This window comes from Carassius auratus, chromosome 37 (genome assembly GCF_003368295.1).
Source record: "Carassius auratus strain Wakin chromosome 37, ASM336829v1, whole genome shotgun sequence".
In the NCBI taxonomy this organism is placed as follows: Eukaryota; Metazoa; Chordata; class Actinopteri; order Cypriniformes; family Cyprinidae; genus Carassius; species Carassius auratus.
Genome location: NC_039279.1, coordinates 3,887,281 through 3,907,291, shown reverse-complemented (window position 1 = coordinate 3,907,291; position 20,011 = coordinate 3,887,281). Strand labels below are relative to the sequence as shown.

At 34.5% G+C, this 20,011-nt stretch overlaps 1 protein-coding gene across 1 annotated transcript in view; it reads left to right on the top strand.

Annotated features, from left to right (window-relative positions):
* Positions 1-20,011, top strand: part of LOC113055922 (transcription elongation regulator 1-like protein) — a 77,418-nt gene that overhangs the window by 44,634 nt on the left and 12,773 nt on the right. Inside the window, exon 5 of the mRNA XM_026222312.1 lies at positions 18,075-18,200. Within this exon, the coding sequence (XP_026078097.1) occupies positions 18,075-18,200 (126 nt within the window). The remainder of the gene's footprint in view (positions 1-18,074; positions 18,201-20,011) is intronic.

The following is a 20,011-nucleotide window of genomic DNA, read 5'->3' as shown; positions in this document are numbered from 1 at the left end:
TGCAGAGAGTTCAGGCATCTCCGGCTCATTTTTCATGTCATTATTTTCAAACAATGGAGTGTAATTTCCAAGAGAGGAAGAACTTATTCTGTTTCATTGCATTCTCTGCAAAGCACTGGGTAAATAACATCAAAATATCACTAGTGGTAGAAAAGCAGGAGGCATCGAAAGACAGTGTGGACTGGATGTATTTTAGTAAGCAGAGAGCAGAGCTTTTCGGAGTGAAGAATTAAAGCGATGCACTATCATGCTTAAAGAGTTAGTTCACTCAAAGATGAAAATTATATCATTAATTACTCACCCTCATGTTGTTTCAAAACCTTAAGACCTTTGTTCATCTTCAGAACACAAATTAATAAAAAAAAAGAAAAGAAAGTGTTTATGAAATCTGAGAGCTGTCTGACCCTGCATAGGGTCAGACAATATTTATTTGCTTATTAAATCTATGTATTTTTTGTGAGTTTTCTGAAAATAACTTTTTGAAAAGGTGTATTAAGAATGAAGTATATTTAAACCTAGAATTTTATTAGCACTCTTTTGCCAAGGACTGTCAAAGGTCAGCCTGCATGTAAATGACAGGTATATGTATCTATCTCAGTTCCTTCTGTTCTCCTAGATTATGGTTTAACTGTGCTTGACGGACACTCCCACACACAGAAGTCTAGATGAGAACCAAATGCGAGTGTTTTTTTTTTATTTTTTTTTATTTTTTATTTGAGATATATTGCATTTCTGGAATGGATAAGGATCCTTTCTGAGTAAAAAGCCTTTCGACAGGCTGACACTTGCTTGAAGCTGATCTGTTTTCTGCTCAGGACCAATGCCAACATCACATGAAATCCTATAAGAGACACAGAGAGAGAGAGAGGAATCGAGAGACAGTAATAGCAGGAGGTTGAAAGAGGACAGATTTAAATAATTTGTTATTGTGAAAGAGATTCTAAAATTTGCTCTGAAGCGAATGCACTGTGACATTGAATTGCAAAGCCTGCCAAAGCCTTTTCCTTGTTTTTAGAGGTAAATTTCACCAAGCTTTGACCTGGTACAGACTTTTCAGGCTGGGACAAAATACAGGACCTTATCACATCTGAGCTTTCCGATATACAAAATGGAAATATGCTAAAATCTCTTTGATACAGCGGTACGCTTAAGAAGACAAATGAGAGGAGATTAATGAAATGTCGCTGCATAATGTCCTGAATTGATGCAACTATTTAACACTTGTGTCATGGTTTTATTCAGACCCTCTTCAGGCTCTTTTCAAATGGAAATGCATATGCATCTGTTCTGCCTCTTCTCCATCATCTATAACAATGGCTGTGTCTCTGCATTAGAGTGACTAAAGCTTCCCAATTCAACCATTAATATGACAGCCTAACTCAAACAAACAGACATCCCCTAAACTTCACCCGTCATGCTCTACAAAGACAGTCTCTATCAAATGTGAGCGGAGAAGCCCTAATGCTATTAGCCTAGTGGCTCTGACAAAACACTTTTGTTTCAACCCCAACTGAACACACCTGAGGCTGTTACTTCAGTAATTAGATGCAGCTATAATGATTGAATACGGTTTGTAAGGCCAGGACGAAAATGAAAACATTTAGACAAAGGGAAGTCTGGAAATAGGTGTTGGGAAACTGCAACTTTTCTCATGAGCAGAAAGTACTGGAACAGCTACTTCAAATATTTTCTTTCAGTCAATGTCATGTTATTCCCGACCTTTTATTTATTTTGTATATACAGTTGGTATAGAAAATACCTATTAAGCTCTAATATGTACACTTTAAGCACTAATAAGTATGTTTAAAGTACCAAAATGGACCCTTTAGGTTACCTTTTTAAAAGGTACCACCCCAGTGACAGCTTTTGTACCTTTATTTCTGAGAGTGTGAGTTGGAAAAAGGATCACCCCCTCCTAAGGTTTAACATGGTTTAGATGATTTTAGAGGAAGTTTATACAATTCTTACTCTCCTATAGCTGAGAATGAGTTGAATAATTCCTCAGGGGATCTATAGTGCACTATCTGATGTGACACTGCATAGCTGATGGCTACATTGTAATAATTTTATCTCTAGTAGTATTGATTTTGGAAGTCAAGAAGTCATTACTGCTGTGCTGTTGGAAAATGTTTGTCTGTTGATGCTTTATTTTTCGTTGAGTAAGCAGATCTAATAGTTTTTAATGTTTTTCTGTAGGAGGAAATACTTTCCCTCCATGCAATACGAAATACCTCTTGTTTTGTTTTCTTCCAGCTGCTGCTCTCTTTAAGGCTCAAATGAGCTTATTATACCATAGTGTCTAACTGTTTTCCTTGATCTTCTTTAAGTGTAAAGGAGTGACCATATCTAAAGTGCTAGATAAGAGAGAGTCCATAGTTTCTGTTACAACATCTTTTGTAATATTTTTATCGAGCAGGGATGGATAAATTAAATCAAAAGTGACAGTCAGTGTCACAAAGTAAAGGACATTTCCACCCTGAGGTTCTGGGGGGAGGTCACACAGTTAAAATCGCATTCCAGGGTCACAGGGGATGATTGCCTAGGGTATTGTGCAGAGGCTAGGGTATGGCGACTGCATACCACGTGGAAATGCCACCCCTGGTCTTACCTGCCCCAAAAACTTTTGAATAGTAGTGTTTATATAAAATATGACCTTGCTTATGATGCCTTAAAATACTGTTTAGGTAAGCAGCTGACTAGGTGTTGGAACAGAGCTGTTGTCTGTCTTCTCTCATCTCTTGATTCCACTGCTGCCTCTCTTAGATTCCACAGAGACCCACAGCAGAAAGTTCCTGCTTTCATTTTTAATGAATCCTGGCACTCCTGTATTCTCACCATGAAATCTGTTTCTCTCGTAGCTCTTGAATACTCCCACATTTACCCCAGTGCTACATAAACTCTCTCTCACTCTATCTTGACCTCTCTCTCCATCCTGTCTCTTCATACATATTATTAGACCTCATTTTCCAACAGTTTCTCTCTCGATTTCACTCTATACTGTACTGTAAATTATCACACTCTTTTCTCCTCAAACTGCTCATCTCTCTGCTCTTCTTCACTCTGCTACTCCTTATGTACTTAATAGCAGAAGCATCTGTGTTTGAAAATGGTTATAGATGATTCCCCTTAGAGGGCTTCTATGTTTTTTTATATGTATTTTGCTCTGCCAAAATAAATAATTCCAAAGTGAACAGGTAAAATGAACCATTGTGGATCTCAGAAAAACAGAATATGATTCAGTTGAGTAAATTATTTAGTGAATCATTCATATATAAGATCACTTGTTTTGTTTTTTTCCTGCATGAATAATTATCAAAAAAATCAGTTTAAGCTTCTTCTTTTTTTCAGTTGTAACTGTTCAAAAGTTTTGAAGAAGAATAAGAAAATAAAAGAAAAAGAAAGAAAAGAAGACATTAATTCAGTAAGGATGCATCATATTGATCAAAAGCCACAGTAAAGACATTTATAATGTGACACTGAAGACTGGAGTAATGACTGCTGACAATTCAGCTATGCATTACAGGAATAAATCACATTTGAATTATATTAAAAAGAGAATGGTTATATCAAATTGTAATAATAATTTACAATATTACTGTTTTAACTATATTTTTGATCAGAAAAACACAATCTTGGTGAGCATTAAGTGGCTTCTGCATATAATGTACTGTAAATATTTTAGAGTGTGTTATCATTATTATTATTCTTTTTATAGTATTATGTTTCTCTGGCTAAATCAAGTCAAACGTAAATACTAGCTTAAGAAACTGTCAGTTTTGCAACATTAAAAAGTCTGTATATAATAAACAGAAGAGGTGGAATCACATTTTTTTTTTTCACAGGCGTTGTGTATAACTTTATCTAAGCCAGAAAGTCAAAATACACCCACGCTATTTGGGATAAAATGACTGTGTACAATGTGCTTGACATTTATGCAAATGATTTTACATCACAGCCAGTGTCTAAATAGCACCTGTCACCACAAACATCACATGCCCACATAAAGTTGTTTTATTTGGATTGGAGGCTGTATTTATTGGCTTTCCAGATCCTGACTCGTTCTGAATGCATCATATTTCAGCAAAGAAACATCCACAAGAAGAGGCTGTCTGCTAACATGTAAAGTGACCAAGCACTAATCGTTTTGATGTGTTGTTTAGGGCCGGGTTCATTTTTTTCCTGTGTTGTAGTTACTGTAATTAAGTTTCTTTATTGGCAGCTGTATTGTTCGTTTTGACACCAATAGAAACTTTTCATTGCAAAAAGGTTCCTTATAGTAGAAAAATGGTTCTTTAGATTATTAAAATTTTCTTCAGACTAAGAAAAAATGGTTCTTATGGATCACAGTGGATAAAATGCATATGGATAAAATTACCTTTGTTAAGCGTCTCCAACATGCTTTTTTCCTTTCTGTTCTGCATGTAAATGCTCTGTGAAACATGCACATACACTTCCAGTTCATGAGTTTGTGTCAAGCATGTTAATGTGCGGCTCAAGGCAGGTTGAATGGTGAGGCTGATGCAAAGTAATTAGGCCTTCAGAGATGTCAGTTAGGCCTTTAGAGAAATCAAGACTTTAGTCTGAGGCTTCACCTGGTCACTGTTTGAAAGAGGATTTTTCAGAATGCATGTCAGGTAGACTCAAAGAGGCATTAATGTGTCAAGCTAAATATATTTGCTAATGGTCACTAAGATGTCTGTACACATCACAAAAGCTTTATCATAACCAAATGTGACATCCAAGTTTAGAATGAGAACTGAGAGCTGTAGTGGGGAAATTTTCAGTGAATAAAATTGTGGCCTTTATCTCACAAAAATCTACTATATTATTTCATAAGAATATGTGCATTCATCATATGAACTGCTTTTATCGTGTCTTCTGTACTTTTGTAAGAATTGCAAAGTGTAAACTTGGAATTGTAAGAAAAAAAAAAGTTAAATAATGTTGATAAATAAATCATGTTTATAACTTGCAATTGTGAGATATAAACTATCATCTGTAAGAAAAATGTCAGAACAGTGAGGTAAAAAGTTTAAATTACCTTTTTTATTTTTGTATTTTTTTTATGGTAGAAAAAAATAGAATAGCGAAAAGTAAAATCTGAAGAAAAAAAAGTATGAATCAAGTAGCTCTCAATTTTCACTTTTTCTTTGTTTATATATTCTCTTATAATTTTGCAATTATGGTTTCATTTTTATTTGTATTTTTTTTTTTTTTTTTTTTTTTTTTTTTTTATCCTGTGGCAGAAACAAGATTCCATAAACATGAGAGTAAATAGTGTCAGAATTACTTATATATTTATTTAGTAAAATATTCAGTTACAGTGTTTCATTATTTAATATTTTGTTCCTCTTTTTAAAGTTGCTATGGATAAAACAGTCTGCTAAATGCATATTATAATATTATAATATATATATATATATATATATATATATATATATATAAATTGCCATTATGTCAAATGTATGTTGTGGTTTAATTATATTATATCAGTCTTTCTAACTGAATAATTATTGTTTGTTTCTCGGTCTCATTCATTTCTTTTTTTACTTCAAGAATTCTGGAAATACTTTCAGAAAGTCTCCTATGTTGGTGTTCAGTTTAAACAATTGTATTTTCTTTAAATTAAAAATTGTAGGACCCATGTCAGCATTCCTCCATCAGGCTGCATCCAGGAGGAAATTAATAAGCATATCAGAATGAGCTTTGGCATCTTTATGGATCTCATAAGCCTAACAGATGTAGAGAAGGGAGATGTTTGGAGAGTCTGCTAATATTGGACAGATTGTGCTTATCAGCTTGTAAACAGAGAAAGACAACAGGATGTGGATGGATCAGATACACTGGTACTGTTATTATAGATCAGCGAGTTTGGTGTCAAATGGACAAGTATTTAGGGTGAAGGAAATGAAAAAAATCTGAAAAAAAAAAAAGTGTATTTACGCTTTGAATTCTCATTTTATTTTGTGTCAAATCAGCGTGTTGGTTCTAACTGTATATAAGAAATGAATTTTAATACCTAATTTTTGTCAACCCCAGTTTCATCCAGATCGATATATATTCACACATACTGAGCATTGTTTCCCAGCCAAGAGCTCTGATGAAATGTGTCGCTGGGAATCTTTCAATACAGCAAACTCCTAGAGCTTAAATGTTGCTTTTCAAGATTTTGTGGAGTGCAGTGATTTCAAGGACAAGACACTAAGGACTATTGATTATGAAGATACAGCATCTGCCTACCAATAATGCAAGTCCTCCTCTATAGACAAGCCATTGCTAAGAGAATTTATGTTGCTTTATCATAGGGAATATTGTACAAATTCAAACATTAAAAACTTGATAAAAAGTATGATAAAACAGTACATAGTGATTTTAAAGTAGACTTACCATAATCTTAAAGACCCTAAGCATTCAAAATGTGTCTATTTTTGTCCACATATATTAGCTTTAAGGTCATATGTTTACTAGTGCAGTATAAAGGTTGTGCAGATATAGTGCAGATAAAAACCATTAAAATGAACTGGAAGAGAAACCAGAAAATGTTAATGATTCATCTTTGAAACAAATTTGAAACAAATTTGAGTAATTTGAAAAATACTTCCCAGTATCACTGATATCTGAGCATTTCCTTGTGAAAATGAAGGACACTTTAGCATACTTTAAAAAAAGAGTGTTTATTGCATAAATAACATACTTAAAAAAATATATATATACTGTGCAAACTTAATGTCATGGTTTCAGGCACTTAATTGCATGTTAATAGAAATCAAATTAATGTGTATTATAAGTAATACATTTATATTAAACTGTTAAGTGGGACTAAAGTTCTTTTTTTTTATGTAGCTAATTTACTAATCATCTCTATTGTCTTTGGAACAAGTGTACTGCCAAATATAATCACAAGTATTTACAGTATAGTAAACTAAAATATACATCAATTTCCTTTGTAATTATATATATATATATATATATATATATATATATATATATATATATATATATACATATATATATATATATATATATATATATATATATATATATATATATATATATATATATATATATATATATATATTTATTTGCACATTTTTAATGATGAAATTTGAAATGTATTTAATTAAAATGTAATGTTTAATGTCACACGCACTACAGTTAAAATGATACAACACATCAAAATAAGAGTGGTTGTTTATAAAGCAGGGCAAAAATGTTAAAGAACACAATGATTTAAAATGTGCTGTAAAGTAAACTTTTATTTTGATAATATTTATTTTTAGGTGAACTCAAGAAACATGTTTAAGTACACTATTTTTTTTTTTTTTATCTGCGAGTACAGTTTTTTGTTTTTAAATTAACTTTTTATATTTGTTTTACTTTCAAGTGCATATTCAATCAAATTAAGCATGTTTTGCAAGTAGCAACTCATAATTCACAGCAGACGTAAACTAATGTCCATCTGCTATTTAAAAGGAAAACTGTTCCAGTCAAGCCATTTCAAGAAGTTTTTAAGTTAGCGATGATGATCTGGCACTCTGTTAGAAGTATGCATGTCTTTGTTATGATCTGATAGAGTGTGTCAGTATTGCCAGTATCTTTCACGCTGGCACTACAACACTTGTACACATAAATGAAGGATGTTTGTTTTCTCAACATGTCAACCTTACAAAGTATTACATCATGAAAGTATCCTGATCACAGTCTCTTTGATTTAATTTTCCACTCATCTCTGAGAACGGTACTTCAGATGCTCTTCGGGAACTCACTCTCTCACTCAGTCTTTGTTCACACTTAATTTAAGTGGAATATGTGTTTAGAATCAAGGCCAGCGTTGCAGGCAGCAGAATCAGTACTAACTCAGCAGTGTGTTCATTTAACCTCTGTATCCGTCACTAAATGATTAACACTTGTGAAATCTTCTGCAAAGTCCTTTGAATTCTTGAGCCCGGGTGAGTGCTTAGAAAGCCAACAAAGTAAAATGTGTTTAAAGTGTCAGCTCATGCTAAAAGGACCAGCTCAGACCGACACAACTTTCTACACAACTTCCAGGTTGGTGTGTCTGTTGGATCCTTATAAAAATGATATTAACGAGCTGCCTAAACTGACCATAAACTCATTGACTTAACATTCAGAATTTTTGGCCATCTTTAAATAAGCAGTTTTTGCCATGGAATAATAGAATAAAAGAAAGGTAACTGCAACTCTCAAAATTCATACCTTGCTTTTCACAATTTCTGAATTTATTTCTCACAATTCTAAATTCTAAAAAAAATCACTTACTTATGCTAGTAATTCACTGCACAAAACTCATTATGGCCCATATTTCACTTATCTTTGTTGCATTTGGACCTAATGTCTGATTTCTGTTTAGTTTTAAACATGGGACAGCATGTTGAATGCGAATCAAAAAATCCTTTTAAAAAAATCATTTTAAAAGCTAGAAACCTAACCTCTGTATGTATGATTATATGGTTCATAGCATTTATTTGTAGTCATCATTGTTGTTGTTTTTCGGTGTTTAGGTGGGCTTGTAATTTTCTATTACACATAAACCCAGGAACGTAGATGTCCAGGAGAAAAATTGAACACCTTTCTAAAGATCTTAAGTGACCTTTAAAGCAAGAGATGTTCTTCACAGTTGGAAAATGGCTGGCATTTAGTATAATTGACTTGCTTCACTCTTGTAATCTCTGTTGACCCAGCACTTCAGAGGGACCATAGTACATCCATGTCCTCTTATCTAGATCTCTAATTAAATCCAAATTCTGTTCTGAAAAAACAGAACAGGGCACATAATATAGACTAAGCAAACAGCAATATCACATCACTAAAGGACCTTGAATGAAAGTCTTTGCTGCCTTAATTTTTGCTAATTTATGCCATATACAATATATATATATATATAAGGAGTTGTCCTGACCACATTGTAGCATTAGTATTAACATTCTCCATGTTTTACTTGTACCTCTTTGCCCTTTTCTGTACAACAATTTAAGAAACAGTCAGGGATTGCCTCCACTCAGATTTCTGGTTAAATTGGAATTGTTCTAGGATTTCCCAGAAGTTAAACCTCTTTACAGTCACAAAGACTGGGAATCGTTGTAGGAGTTGCGAGCATCAGTATTTGAACCATGTCAGCGCTTATGGGGTTCCTTAAGCACCCTGTGCTATTGTCAGTGAATACATGAAGTGTGTATCAAGTAACAAAAAAAAAAAAAAAACGTCCTTTAAAACGTCATTATCATATAACCCCTAAAAATATTTAAGAAAAGTGCTCATGCACCCTTAGATTTATGCAGTGTGTAGCTGGGCCAGAGCTAGAATTGCTACTTTCTATGCAGAGCAGCCTGGGTTTGATTCCCATGCTGGAATAAATGTTTTTCCCCCTTTTTTAATACATCAAGTAATCAAGTAAATTTGCAAATAAATGCCAGTGAATGTATCAACAGGAGCAGGATCTCATTTGTTTTAAATTTAAGTTAGTGACTTGATTAAAAGCCTAAAAGCAGGGAGGAACACATATATGCTGTCAAAAATCTGTCAAAATCTTGTTTTAAATGTTTTGAAATAAATTTCCTTTAAATGTTTGAAACCCGGTAATCACTGCTTGCTATCATTATCATTATTTTTTATTAATTTATTATTATTAATTTGAATAAAGTACAATATTCTTTGTGAATTTTCTAATTGTTCATACATTAAAATTACTATATCCATTTCCGTGTTTACAGTACCTTCTGTGCTGATTATTTGATATATGATCTGCACCTCCTTTGTTCCATTAAACTGCATTTATTATATAAGCTTACTTGTGTGTTGTGTTTGGGAGAATAATATTTGGTCAGTATGAAATTCTGGCACTTGACCAACAATGAGATAACGATGTGTTGTTCCCCTGCTCTTACTGTTGTTTTGATGCACTTACCAGGCCTACTGCTCCTTTCGGCCAATGCCTTTTTTTATAAATTGTCTTTTGAAGCATTGAGCTTCCTTGTTTCTAAAGTCTGCTATTGCCCCAGAAGTAAAGTGTTCTAATGACACTTGCACTTTTGTTTTAGTGGTTTTTCAGAATCAAACAGTAGGTATTGATTTGTGTTTCTTGCAGAATTTGATGTCCTTTATCCTGCCTTCTTTTACTTAAACTGCTGACTCCAATAAGGCCAGTTTGTCTCTTGCACATCCTCCCATATGCATTTAATGTATCTGTCCATTAAGTTGATGGTTGGTTGGTATACTTTGTTTGATCTGAACAAAGCTAACGCCAGTCTATCTGAACAAATGCATCAATGACATCATGGTTAAAGGGGTAATTCACCCCAAATGTTTAATTCTGACATCATTTACTCACACTTTTACTATAAAGAAAGTCTAAAAACAACATTAGACATCAGTGAATTTAATTTTTGGGATGAAATATCACCTCCTAAAGCAGGAGGAAATGGTTGAATTTGGACATCTTGATATTTTGAAATAAAGCGTTTGTTAACGTGGAATTCAAAGGTTGATATTCAAACTGCCTACATTTTGTTGAGTTCCTCACTGTTCTTGTCTCTGTGGGTTTGAGCAATCCTGCTGATCCGTGTAATTTCCAAATTAAAGTCATGCATCTGAGGCTTTTTGTTTACTTGATCTTTAGATGGATCTTTTCGGGGAGATTAGCAAAGCCGGGGTGGTAACCTTGGCTCGGCAGGTCTGATTGGCCTCCCACAATGCACTGCTGAGGCATGACATCCTTCAAGAACAGAGAACGGTAGATCAGTATCAGAATGCATAGGTCGACAAGTCTGTGGTACGTGTGCAATCATGTGCTTATTGTGATTGTATAAAACAGTATTTCAGTCAGATTTCCCAAATATAGAAAAAAAGACTGATTAAAGTGCTGCTCGATGAGAAAATTACAGGGGAGAGATATCGAGCACAGGCCATGCCGAAGTGCTGCAATCACGAGAGCTTGTGAAATTGCATTGTCATTTTTATACGACAGGGCAATATTACAAACCGGAACTCATCTTCAAAGTTTTGGAGACATGACATGCTAAAAGGGTTAAGAGCCTCACTTTTCGCCGCCATGACAAACTAGATATTTGGATCCAAAGACTGACAGTATTGGTTGCATCTCCACAACTTCAGAGAGTACAAATCTTAGAAGCCTTTAGAAGCTGTATCTGATAGCGTATATCAATTTCATGGATATTATAACTGGGATTAGTTTTGGCAACAATAATGATTGCAATATTACTTCACAGTGAAACCCATTATCCAATCAAAGGATCATAGACTGATTTGTTAAATCTAAAATTAATTTTGTTTTTAGCGGGTTTACACCCAAATAACCTAAATCTCTCAGGCACTAAACTCCGACCCACACTGGGCTTTTCATAATTATACCCAGAATTAATTAAGGGAAGAGTTTAAGCACAGCTTTTAACATTCAACTCATCTCTCCCAAAACACTCTCACCCTTGGGCCACTGCGTTTAGCTCACAAGAGGGAGTTCTTGATTCCTCCACAATGGAAGCCTTCGGTTCGGTTGCGTTTTAAAGCCAACAGGAGTTGCTCGTGATTCTTGGCACATGCACGCAGTCTTCGCTCATTGATTCTGATGTGCGTTTGATGTGCCGTGGGACTCAACTAGGTCACATTTTATTCCTTTGTTTCTTTGATACGAGACATTTTGGCAGGGCTTGGTTTGAAATGGAAGGGAGAGGCAGCTAGTGCTCAGAGACTCTGAGTTTGTCGTAAATAAAATGACTCATTAAATGGATTATGAAGCACAGAGTTTTCAAGCAGTAGGTTTAATTATCTCGATGCATGTGATATTATTAAACATTATACATCCATAAAAGCAGCATCATTGTTCTATAGAGTTTGAGAAAGTGAGAAGCAGAAAGGTGATTTATATGGTTTATGGCTGTGCTGTGCAGCACATCAGTACTTATAAAAACTGCACTGATATCAGAACTGGAATTTCAGATGACCAGAAAGGTGTTTTGAGTCCAGAAAACTTTAAAATCAAGGAACCTGAGAAGTGTTGTCATGTTCTGTTGAGACAAACAACTGGACCATTGAGAATTTTGGTTACCGTATTTTCCGGACTATAAATCGCACTTTTTTTCATAGTTTGGCTGGTCCTGCGACTTATAGTCATGTGTGACTTATTTATCAAAATTAATTTGACATGAACAGAGGGAAATGAACCAAGAGAAAACAATACCGTCTACAGCCGCGAGAGGGCGCTCTATAGAGCGCTCTCTCGCAGCTGTAGATGGAAATGTTTTCTCTTGGTTCTTGGTTCTTGGTTCGAAATGAATGCGACTTATAGTCCATTGTGACTTATATATGTTTTTTTCCTCATAATGACGTATTTTTGGACTGATGCGACTTATACTCAGGTGCGACTTATAGTCCGAAAAATACGGTAATAGTTTCCTTTAATTCAGATTAAAATATATCTCTAGTCAACACAACAATAACTAACAATACTAGATAATAATCTATCTATCATCTTTTTTTTTATTTCCCTTATAACTTCTGAGTCAGATTTATTTAATCACTAAGATTATTAGTTAGCACCCTCATGGTGGTGATCTTCAAAAAGGACTGGTGATGTGATAAAAGGTCAGTAAAAATTGTCCAGCTACCCAGCTCTGAATGCATATAATCAGAAGTTACAGAAGTGTGTCTGATGGTGAGGCCAATGAATCGCCTCTATGAGCAGATACCATCAGGTAAGGGGCTTCAGTCAAGGTCCAGTGTCAGCAGAAGCAATACATTCTCATTCATAATGAAGAGGCTGTTCTGCTTCCCAAATAAATAAACATTTATTATTCTCTCGGCTGCATGAGCATGACAGGAATTGTAAACTGATACAAATTGCCAGGATACACATTGGGTGCATCACAGTTCACCTCTTTCTTTATGACAAATGCATCTTATAAAAGACGCAGTCTGTTCGTAAATAGACTATGCTAATATTTTGAAATGTATACACAAACATATGTGTAACTCGTAGGCTGGCATGTCTGGAAGCAGCATATTGCAGGGAGGATTGCTACAGATCCTCCCTGCAATATGCTGAATACTCTTCACACATTATTTTGGCAGTCACTCACAGCAAGGATGAGACTACCTGTACTCTTCCTCTTTCTGGAGACACCTTTTGTGGGAAGATATTCTGAACAGTTGCAGAGAATCACATAATCTCAAAATTTTTTACTTAATGTTGCCTTAGAAAATTCTCTTTTAGGATATATAAGATAGCATTGTAAGTATATATATATATATATATATATATATATATATATATATATATAATTTTATATACTATATATACTTTTATTTATTTATTTTTATTCATTTATTTTTGCAGAGAAATCACTCCCATAATAACCAGCAGTGGTTACATATATATATATAAAAAAAATGATTATGTTTAATGTTCCAGCCAACCTCCGTAGCCCCATTTAACAATTTTCAAGATACATAATAAATAAATAAATAAATAAATAAATAAATAAATAATAATAATAATAATAATAATAATAATAATAATAATAATAATAATAATAAAATCAATCAATCAATCATTCATGAGTCTGGTATCCCTCGTGTTTTATATGTCTACAAATAAAACATGAAAATATGCTAGTGTTAACCATTGATTTCAGGCATTTACAAAATAAAATAAAATAAAATAAAATAAAATAAAATCCCCCAAAACCACTGACTTTGGAACAATGTGTAAAAGCAAAATTGCTTGTATGTTTTTTGCATCAAGATTATCTTCACACAAAACTTTTATGAATTCTGAAGCCTAAATATAATTGGCAGAATTAAAAAGCCAAATATAGGTATAAACAATATAATCCATGGTCATATTCTGACATCACAAAATGTTTTTACAAATTGACTTATTGTATTGGTCATTCAAAACACTTTTACTCAGTATTTGTGTGTGCTGTGTATTTGTATGCATCATTAGCCTAGCAACATGGCATGCTAATGTGAAACTATTTGGAACCAATTATGAGTTGAGTCTCCTATGCAGAATTGCTGCCTATGTAGAACACTCGAAATCAATCACTCTTGAGGTTTAATTTCTGCCTATACAGGCTGCAGTCAGCTTTGTATTGAACAGATCCTAAGCTTAGCCGACTGCATTAGGCTAAAACTTCAACCCAAATAATGAGCAGAAAACATCAGAAAATGCACAGATCTCGCATTTTAACCTCAAACATTCACCATGCATCATGTTGACTGTAAAGGTCTCTGTCTCTCACCCCTAGCAACCATTTGTCTCTTACAGGTAATTCCAAAAGCTTTCACTGCCTCTGTCTGATGCCTTCATAACAACAGATTACAGATAATGTCCTCTTGTCACCCTCTGTCCCATCAGTCCTGACATCAAAACACATCCAAGTCTCTTAACCTTCACAAGAATAATATCAACTGATCGACCCTGTTTTGATTCGCTGGGTTCAGGGCGAAGACAAGTTTATACAGGAACGCCTCTAAACCGTTATGAGCAAATTCATGCCTTTTTATCCTCAAAGCGAGAACAAAATAAGGGACAGCTCACCCAAAAATGAAAATTGAGATTATTTGCTCCAGCCCATTTCATAAATTAACCACGGGAAAAGTGGGATTAGAGCAAAGACATTGAGTGCGACGCTCTCATTGTTGATTTTGGTAGCTTTAATTTGGTAGGTTTTTGATCATGCGCTTTTAATTATTTAATGACAAAGCTGGAAGACATCTTTTTACTGAGACCTGTGTACCTGATCTGATTAAATGATCTCATATTTTTATGCGATAGACAAGCAGCTAATTCAAGAATGATGAGATATGTTCAAGAAGAGTCCTCGAACAGCTCAGGCTTCACAACATATGTAACTTTGAGCGAAATAAATGAAAGCTAGTAAACTAGAGACAAGCCATATATCATGAAGTGTAGAAATGATCTATAAGCTGCCCAAGGTTATCAATCCAACATTTGTGTGTGTGTTTCTGTCTGTCTATGTGTCTCCCAGATCAGAAAGTAATGGCAAGAACAGCCATATTTTTTTTCAGTGAACAGATGAAAATCATGAGTTCATGCATCATTAAATGTTTTAATGAGCAGATCTCATCATCTCCCTCTTCATTTAACTCCCATAATGCACAATACATCTTTTCAAAAAAGTATTTGACAGGCACAATGGTGACTGATATTCTTTCATAAGGACCTGAGGTTGAACTGAAGTCAGACATAATACAAAAATGTATTCCACATTTAAAAAAAATAAATAAATAATTGTTAGCTTATTTACATAAACTAAAATATATTTTTGTCTAGCTACAAATAATACATATTTTCAATTACATGTATTATTTGATAAATAAATAAATAAATATATATATATATATATATATATATATATATATATATATATATATATATATATATATATATATATATATATATATATATATATATATATATATATATATATATATATATATATAATATAATACTAATAATTTACATTTTAGTAATTAAAATAAAATAGATGTATTAACTAGTATCTCAATAGTGCTAAAATAGCACTGCCTGCGACTGTATTGAGAATTTTTTTTTTTATATATAATATAATTTATTATATATTATTTTATTTATTTATTCTTATTGTTTAAATTTACTATTTTATTGTATATATTTATTTTAATATTAATTTTTTTTAGTATAATTTCTTTAAATTAACAACATTTAACGTCTTTTTTATTTTGTGGTTTAAAAGGTTTCTGAAGCAGAACACCACAACAGAGCATTGTGGAAATTGCACATACATATTCAACCTGACAATCTGTCAACCCCTCTGGATTTCAGCAGTGCCCAGCCCAGTGCTGAAGCCAAATGTAATTAACCTTTATGAACAAGCAGAGTCTGTTGAGCAGAACTGGGACAGACGCTAGAAAATTAAAGGTTAAATATGGCCCGGTTGATGAGAAAAAGCCTCGAGCCTCTTCCAACATTTTCAGTGTTTAAACAGTCAGACGAACATTTGATTGAAGCTTTAATCAGTTTATTAAGTTAAGAGAGTACAATGAAATGCTGTTTTGATTCCCAATGATGAAAGCAACATTTATGTTGATCTAGAGAGTTATATCAGCATTTGAGATTTGTGAATTTAATCCATAGCCTTATTGGCTTGTAGAAAATGGATAGCCAGACTGATTTGTACTGCATAATGTTTGTGCATTTCAGACAGGAACCACTTTGGCAAGTTTACTTGAGTTTATTGAACACAATTTATCTTTGGTGGTATGGTTCCTTATGGGGGTTCTTGCTCCCAGAATAATTAAGCATACAAGAGCTTTAATATTAACCCCCAAAACATAATGAAAGGTATTACTGTCTGAAGGTATTACCCCCCCACCCCCAGAACCATCATCTTAGAAATACATGACAATTAAGACCCTTAGCAAAGTCTTTAAAGCAAAAAGTGATAATCATGTAGATGTGGCAGTGGGACTTCTATCCTGTAGCCTGGTTATGAATGTGAGTGTCTCTCAGCAGTGAGGTCCATGCCAGATAAGATTTGAAAGCCTTAGTGATCTGAAACAAAGAAGACGACAACCAGAAGGTTCACAGTTATATGCTCATGCTTATAATGAGGAGGGAGGGAGGGTTGCGAGCTGTTGAACATTCTTTCCGAGCAGTGGTGCCACGTATAATGTGTCTAATATGAGAGTGGTAGTGATTGGAGCGATTTGACACTGCTGCGCTCGATTTCAGACAGGTACCACTTTGGCAAGTTTACTTGAGTTTATTGAACACAATTTATCTTTGGCAGTATGGTTCCTTATGGGGGTTCTTGCTCCCAGAATAATTAAACATACAAGAGCTTTAATATTAACCCCCAAAACATAATGAGAGGTATTACTGTCTGAAGAAGATCCCCCAAACCAACCTTGTTCCATTCCTGCAAAGAGAAAAGACAGTGTTTATTGGGATATCCTTAATATAGCCTACTGGCTAGCAAAGGGGTATTCCCCCCTCTAATGAGGCAGAGAGAAGCTGGCCTCTCTATAATTAAAGTAGAAGAGTATTCTCTCCAGCGGGAGAACCACAAGAACAGCATGCATGTCCCTGAGCTTAGTATGAGCAGTAGGAGAGTAGCGTGAAGACCCCCCGAAATTGGCCTTGTTCCATTCCTGCAAAAGAGAAAGATAATGTTATTGAGAGGTCCTTAATGCAGCCTATGTTAGGAGAGGGGTATTCTCCCCTCTAGACGCGAGGATGAGAATAGCAAGTCTTCTCTTGATTTAAGTAGCAGGGGTGTTCATCCCCTGCTGAAGGATGAACAGCAGTCCCCTGCAGCCATAGCAGAAAAGGGTGTTCTCTCCAGCTGGAGAGAACAGCAGTCCCTTTCTTCTGAGGGGTGTTCATCCCTCGCTTGAGGGATAGAACAGTGGTCCCCTAAAGGTATCGCAGCAAAGGGTGATCTCCCTAGCGGGAGAAAACAGCAGCCTCATTTTTTTTTTCACATAGCAGCAAAGGTGTTCTCTCCAGCTGGAGAAAACAGCAGTCCCTTTTCCTTTTTTGATTTAAGTAGCAGGGGTGTTCGTCCCTCGCGTGAGGGATAGAACAGCGGTTCTACAGGTATTGCGGCAAAGGGTGCAGTCCTTTTTTTTTTGTATCGTATGCATGCGGTTTTAGGATGTAGTTTAACTGAGCAGGGAAATTTTGTTTGCCTTATTTGCTCAAGAGCACGCTCTCCCGTGGAAAACAAACCAAGCCAACTTTTCTCTTTTATCGGAGGGCTCGCATTAATAGAGCCATTAGCCATGCTTATATAATGAAACCATGGTTACACATACAGTAAAGAAGCAAATATTAACCCAATGCATGCATTTCCAGGCACTTATATATATAAAGCTTATTTAATCTTAAGCTGGTCCTGATGGTTTTGAAAAGTGTATATATACAAGTGTATATATAAAAAAATTATGCCTTGCAAGTCTGTCATTCTCTGTATTTTGCCATGCTTTGTGCATAATTAAATGCTCTTCCATGTTCCCTTTGTGGAATACAGGAACACGGAGCAGCTGGGAAGGCTTGCTGGGACCCATCCTGCCCTCTCAGATAACTGCAGTAACATCACTCTCTGCTCCTGGAGTGACCCTACTTACTGGAAACTGGAAGAAGCAAAGAGCAACAGGTGAGAAAACACATAATATAATGCGATTTTAAGTAGCCTTTCCACAATTGCTTTTGTAGTGTATGCAAATTTTGAACAAATGCAGCCCTGGTGTATATGTATTTTACTTAAGGTAAAAATATCTATAAATTAGATAATTTAATAGAAACATTATAACTTCATTCTACCTGTCTAGTAACAATGGACAGAGCTATCATAAGTTATATTTCTTTAGAATAAAAATCTGTTTTGATTTTTTTTTCTCTTGAAATCATAATTTTATCCCAGCCTAGGCCACTTTTATAAAAAAAAAAAAAAAAAAAAAAAAGTTATTGCACATCTCTGAAGTGAGAGATTTTCTTCTAAATTGCATCATTTTTTTCCCCGACATGTTTATTGCAAAAATACCAACCATGCAGGCACTTCTAAAGGAGACTTTAATAAAATAACATTTACTATATAGCCTATAGACAAGTATTCATCACCTGCTTTTCCCATCTTCATGGAATTCATTGCATTTTCTACAAGACAGATCTAAGTCTGCACACTCTAGCTAACAAAACTGACCAGATTTAACATGTCCAGCAATGTTCAACCAATCATATTCTTTCCTTCTACATTATGGTCTGTATTCCCTGTGTGACATATTTTGGACAGCAGCCTTGTGTTTATCGCACCATAAGCAGCTTGTGATTCAACTGGTCGCCACACAGATATTCTTCTCCATTGTCTTCCATCAACCTAAGACTTTATAGTGGAAGTGTGGCACAGAAGTATCTGCGCTGACAGAAACAGATGAATGGTTTGTGTAGGCGTTGATGAGAGGTTTCCCATCAGTGCTTCTAGCTCTGTGATGATGACTGATATAAATCAAACAGAATCTTCATTCAGCGTTTATTGCAAATCAGTTGCTTCTTGTAATACAAAGAGTTGCTATGGGGCCAGAACAGTTTCATCCAACTTTAATCAGGATTTGTCAGTGCTAGTTGTTCTATAAGTAATCCACTAGCTGTTCCCCCTATGCCCACTTTAACTGTATACATACACTACTGTTCACAAGGTTTTTTTTTTTTTTTTTTTTTTTTTTTGAAGAAACTGGGTCAAGTTTGTTGACACACTTTGATATTGGCTTGTCTGAAAGTTTAAAATCACTGTTAAAAGCTTAAAGTTTGGAAGTTATACTCAGTCTGAAAAAGTCAGACAGGCCAATAAAAACTCAGACCATAGACTACTTAAAACCCTATTAGACCTCATCAGACTGCTAAACCACAAAAAAACAGACCTTTAAAAGACATACTAGGAATTTCTTAAGTTTTGTTAGAATTATTTCACATGTTGGTAGCATATTTTATCAAATTGTTGGCTCTAACATGTTATAACTCTCTAGATCAACATAAATGTTTAACATGTTGGCAGTTTGTTGCCGCATGCTGCATGTTTTAATACAAGGCTAGCATGTTTTAGTATATTTCTAAATATTCAACAAGTTGCTAGCATACATGGCTGACATGTTTTAGTAAGTTGCTAGTATTTAAACAAGTTGCTAGCATGTTTTAAATTGCTGGCATGTTTCTACAATATTTTAACAAGTTGCAAACATTGCATGTTTTATATTTATAGCACAATTTAGCACGTTGATGGCATGTTTTACCATATTGTTGGCATGTTTTAACAAATCATTAGAGGTCCTTTAAAAAGCTGAGATCAGCCATATACGTACAATGTATCACTATATTCAAGTCCTCTGATGTCATTTGGCTGCTGTGTGTGAGGAAAAGACTGAAATTGATGCAAACCTCATTTGCAATTATCAAATGAATATTCAAGTCAAC